The sequence below is a fragment of the Aotus nancymaae genome, unplaced genomic scaffold (assembly GCF_030222135.1).
Source record: "Aotus nancymaae isolate 86718 unplaced genomic scaffold, 86718_ANA_hifiasm-v0.15.2.pri h1tg000029l, whole genome shotgun sequence".
Taxonomy (NCBI): Eukaryota; Metazoa; Chordata; class Mammalia; order Primates; family Aotidae; genus Aotus; species Aotus nancymaae.
The window spans coordinates 20,314,896-20,320,113 of record NW_026988442.1 but is presented as its reverse complement, the minus strand read 5'-3'; the positions used below and the strand labels follow the sequence as shown (position 1 = coordinate 20,320,113).

General features: G+C 59.3%; 1 protein-coding gene across 1 annotated transcript; it reads left to right on the top strand.

Annotated features, from left to right (window-relative positions):
• The first annotated feature begins 2,005 nt into the window (after positions 1-2,005).
• Positions 2,006-5,015, top strand: MAFB (MAF bZIP transcription factor B). The gene has a single exon (XM_012455016.3). The coding sequence runs from the start codon at positions 2,006-2,008 to the stop codon at positions 2,975-2,977; it is 972 nt and encodes a 323-aa protein (XP_012310439.2). The 3' UTR covers positions 2,978-5,015.
• The last annotated feature ends 203 nt before the right edge of the window (positions 5,016-5,218 follow it).

Sequence of the window (5,218 nt, the reverse complement as noted above, 5' to 3'; positions counted from 1 at the left end):
CCAGCGCAGACAGCGGCTGGAACTCACTCACCCAGTGCGCGCCTCTCCGGCCTTTCGCTGCGCACGCCCAAAACTGGAAAGCAGAAGTCGACGCGGGAGGCGGGTCGGGTCTCCCGGTCCAGCGAATTTGCGATCTATCCGGTTTGCGCGCCTGAGCAGAGGTCTCAGGAAGAACCCGTTAATTCTGGCCATCCTGGATCTGCGTAGGGAGGGTGCGCGGTGCCCAAGCCCAGTTTGGATGCCTAGTGCGGTGCGCTTCGGTCTCCCCGTCTGCGCTTCGGGGAGGTTTCTCACCCGGCAGCCCTGGGCCCCTTCATTGTGGCGTTTCCACTTTTGGCTACCGGCCCTTCTCCGCCCAGGGCCTTCTGGCACAGGGAGCAGCCGACGGGCACCCCCGAACGCTGGGGCACGGAATTTCAACAGGGGCGACCAGGGCGGAGCTCGCGGCTCGCGGCTGAGTGCGAAGACGGGACCCGAGGACCTGTACATGGCTTGAGGGGAACCTGTCCTGGGCTCCGGTGCACACACAGCATGCGTTCTGGGCTGGCTTGGGTTGGTCCAGGTAGGGGAGACCTGGCTGGGTCCGAGGCGCCGTCCAAGCCTTCTGGCCGTGGAACCGGCAGTCGCGGCGCCTTTGCGCACAGTGGCCACTTGGGGTCGCACTTTATGCCTGTTTGAGCCTCTCCGCGGCGGGCTGACGCCGGGATCTGCTTAATCGTTACAAAACGTTTAAACAAAAACAGGGCCGGCTCTCCAGCAGCGAAGAGCCACTCGGAGCACTGTCCAGGGCAGGCTTCGGCCCCGAGGCTCTGGGCGCTCAGGACTGTGGCAGGGGAAAGGAATTCAGAGCCCTTGGGCTGATTCTTTTCCTGTCCCCTTCGCCGTAAGCATTGGTGGTGGTGGTGGTGGTGCGGGGGGGCGGGGGGGGGGGTGTGAGCGCGGGGAGCGGCGGGGCCAGTGGAGTCGAATCTCAGGGCTCTGCCACTGCACCAGTCAGGAGGGAATGGCCCTCGATTGGCCCGAGAAAGGTCCCCTGAGGTTAAGAGTTGGGTCTGAACTTAACTCTCGGAGCCCCAAGTCTGCCTTCCCCAACACACAAACGCGCAGATCTCTAGAAACAAGAACGCACGGCACACACGGCCAGAAGCCACGAGGACACACAGAGCGTCGCCCACTGGGCGGGGGCCGCTTGGGAACAAAGGGCCCAGGAGGCGTTGTCCCGGCGCTCATTCTGAGCCTCCTTGGGGGTGACACGGGCTGGGGGTGGGGTGCAAAGGGAACTGAGGGAGGAGAGCGCGAAGAGGTGAAAGCTGCGGCTTGGCCTAGAGGTGGGGCGCGCACTCCAGGCGAGCGTGCGGGGGCCAGGACCTGCAGGGTAGGGGGGTGGGCCCAGGCCTGCCGTCCCACTCCGCTCCAGCGCTCCGCCAGGCCTCCGCAGCTCCCGGGCAGCTCGGGCCGCCAGTCAGCTGACGCGGGGGGCGGGGGAGCTGTCAGGCGCGCCCCGCCCTGCGCCGCGGGTCCGCGGAGGCCGTGCAGCCATTGGCCCGCGCACCGGGCCGCCCGGGCCCCCGCACCCCAGTGACATCAGGAAGGCGATAAAAGGCAGCGGCGCCGCCGATCCAGCACAGCTGCACCGCTGAGCTGCGAGCGGCTGCGAGCGAGAGAGCTTAAGAGCAAGAGAGCTAGAGAGCGAGCAACGGCACTCGCCCCACGCCTCCCCTCCGCCCCACCGCGCGCTCCGCTTGCCTCTCCACCCCGCCCGACTCGACAGGGCCAGGTCCGGCGCGGGCACAGCCCCGAGCTCTGGGGCGGTGCAGGCAGCCTCGGGACTCTCCGGCGCGCCGCCGCGTCCCTAGACAAAGGCTTGGCCGGCGGCCCCGGTCCGCTGAGCCCTCGCTCCCCGCCTCCGCGGCTCGCCACTCTTCGCCCCCGCGCTTGGCTCGGCGCGCTCCGGCCGGCCGCAAAGTTTCCCGGGCGGCAGCGGCGGCTGCGCCTCTCGTCAGCGATGGCCGCGGAGCTGAGTATGGGGCCAGAGCTGCCCACCAGCCCGCTGGCCATGGAGTATGTCAACGACTTCGACCTGCTCAAGTTCGACGTGAAGAAGGAGCCCATGGGGCGCGCGGAGCGTCCGGGCAGGCCCTGCACGCGTCTGCAGCCAGCCGGCTCGGTGTCCTCCACACCGCTCAGTACGCCGTGTAGCTCCGTGCCCTCGTCGCCCAGCTTCAGCCCGACTGAACAGAAGACGCACCTCGAGGATCTGTACTGGATGGCGAGCAACTACCAGCAGATGAACCCCGAGGCGCTCAACCTGACGCCCGAGGATGCGGTGGAAGCGCTCATCGGCTCGCACCCAGTGCCACAGCCGCTGCAAAGCTTCGACGGCTTTCGCGGCGCTCACCACCACCACCATCACCACCACCCTCACCCGCACCACGCGTACCCGGGCGCCGGCGTGGCCCACGACGAGCTGGGTCCGCACGCTCACCCGCACCATCACCACCATCACCAAGCGTCGCCGCCGCCGTCCAGCGCCGCCAGCCCAGCGCAACAGCTGCCCACTAGCCACCCCGGGCCCGGGCCGCACGCGACGGCCTCGGCGACGGCGGCAGGCGGCAACGGCAGCGTGGAGGACCGCTTCTCCGACGACCAGCTCGTGTCCATGTCCGTGCGCGAGCTGAACCGCCACCTGCGGGGCTTTACCAAGGACGAGGTGATCCGCCTGAAGCAGAAGCGGCGGACCCTGAAGAACCGGGGCTACGCCCAGTCTTGCAGGTATAAACGCGTCCAGCAGAAGCACCACCTGGAGAATGAGAAGACGCAGCTCATTCAGCAGGTGGAGCAGCTTAAGCAGGAGGTGTCCCGGCTGGCCCGCGAGAGAGACGCCTACAAGGTCAAGTGCGAGAAACTCGCCAACTCCGGCTTCAGGGAGGCGGGCTCCACCAGCGACAGCCCCTCCTCTCCTGAGTTCTTTCTGTGAGTCGTGACCGGTTCTGGCCCCCGCCCTTGCCCCGGCCCGGACTCCCTTTCCCGTGTCCCCAGTCCCAGACTACCCCGGACCCTGTCCCTGCCGCGGCCCCAGCCTTGACCTGCTTGACTTGAGCGAGAGGGAGGAACGGCGCGCGGGCCGCGGGCGACGGGCGGGCGCGCGGGCGGGCAGGGGACCTTGGCTAAGGCGAGAGTAGCGCACGCCAGCGCCGCCTCCGAGACTCGAGCAGAGCCGGAGAGAGACAAGAGGGTGGGAGGTCCCGGAGCAACTTCTCTCCAGGCTGGAGGGCGGCGAGGCATAGTCCCGAGAAGTCACCAAGGCCATCTGGAGACTCCTGGCTTTCTGAACTCTGCGCTTTAAGCCGGGACCGCTGGTTTGCCGCCCGGAGCGTAGTCCGCGCCAGAAAGAGAGCAGCGAGGAGAGGAGAGGAGAGGGACTCTGGCGTCCCGGCAGGCGAGAGGCGAGGCTGAGCAAAAGAAGGAAAGACAGACGGATCTGTCTGTCAGGGTTCGGAGAACATTGGCTCTCAGCCCTGAGACATGGGCCTCAGTTAGGACGTTCGGCGCCCAAATCTCATCAGTTTTATTGCCTGCTCGATTATATAGAAAAATACAAAAAATCTGCATTAAAAATATTAATCCTGCATGCTGGACATGTATGGTAATAATTTCTATTTTGTACCATTTTCTTGTTTAACTTTAGCATGTTGTTGATCATGGATCATACTCCCCTTGTTTCTTTGGGTGAGAAGGGATCGCAGTTTGGAAACTCCGGCGGCTGCGTGCGGGGTTTCAGTCCCAGAGGTAGGCTTGTAAATACCCGCCCCGCCAAACCGCTTAGAGAACGTGGCAGCAAGCTAAGGGTCTTTGTTTGGGTTTATTATTAGGATATTTTTGTTTGTAAGTGAAAAAGAAAAAGAAAAAGTTCCGGGCATTTTGCATCAGAAAACAACTTTGTCTTGGGGCACGCTTGGAAGTTGCATGTTTTCTTTCCTTTCCGTATCCCCATTCGGTCCTCTTTTTCCTCTCCCGCTTTAGTTTTCAACATTGTTGGTGTTGAGAGAGGTATTGAGGAGAGAACCGAGGTCCCAGCTCCGGAATACAAGGGCAGGGCAGGACAGGGCAGCTACCAAGTTCTGCATTCCAGAGGAGTGTACTGGACTCCAGCCTTGTCTTAGGGTCACACTGACACCCTTAACAAGAAAGGAAAGAAAGGAAAACAGATCCTCCCCTCTGCTTTTTATTGTAACCAGAATCACCCTGACGTTCCTTCCGAATCCGCAGGGCCTGCGATAATTGTAGGAGCCATGGGGCTCCTAGGGTGAGCGGCTTAGCCATCCCTGACCCTGGCAGTGCACTGATAACCAGACATTGCACTGAACCAACTGCCATGCTTAGAATGTTCCAGAAACCCAACATTGGCGAGTAATTTTGCAACTTTCAAGTGAAGTCTTTAGACCAATGCATTGTGTTTCTTTCCTTGCTTTTGTAGTAGGAAGAGTTCCTGGTGGTGTCCCCCCCCTTCAATTCTTCAGTTGTATAGTAGTCATAGGGAAGATATGGGTGTTTTTCTTTGTTATTACTTTTTTTTTCTGCAGGTCAGTAAAAGGATTTAAGTTGCACTGACAAAAATGCCAAAATAAAGTGTATTTTTAAGTTCCCATTTGAAATTGCTGGCGCTGCTGGCCGGATGCGTTTTTGAGTTTGTATTAGTTGATAAATTAACAGTAATAACAAGATTGTATGAACCGCATGGTGCTTGCAGTTTTAAATATTGTGGATATTTGTCCTGCATCAGAAACGAGCTTTGGTTTTTACAGATTCAACTGTGTTGAAATCAAACCTGCCGCAACAGAAATTGTTTTTATTTCATGTAAAATAAGGGATCAATTTCAAACCCTGCTTATGATATGAAAATATTAAAACCTAGTCTATTGTAGTTTTATTCAGACTGGTTTCTGTTTTTTGGTTATTAAAATGGTTTCCTATTTTGCTTATTAAAACCATGGAAATGGTGTTTATTTAGAGGACTCTGCGTTCGCATGATTTCGACTTTCTTCTCTTGCTTCCTCAAGAGTCGCACCAACTTTGGGTTACTCTCACTCCATGGCCAATGGAAGAGCAAACCAAGTCTTAGGAAATCCCTTCCTTGAGTGTGTGAGTGTGTGTATACATGAACCTCAAATGTGTTCTCTGCTTCCCAACTTAGGTACAGACCCCTGTCAAGAGAACT

Coding starts and splice junctions, on each gene's coding strand:
- MAFB (XM_012455016.3), top strand. CDS start 2,006: ATGGCCGCGGAGCTGAGTATGGGGCCAGAGCTGCCCACCAGCCCGCTG.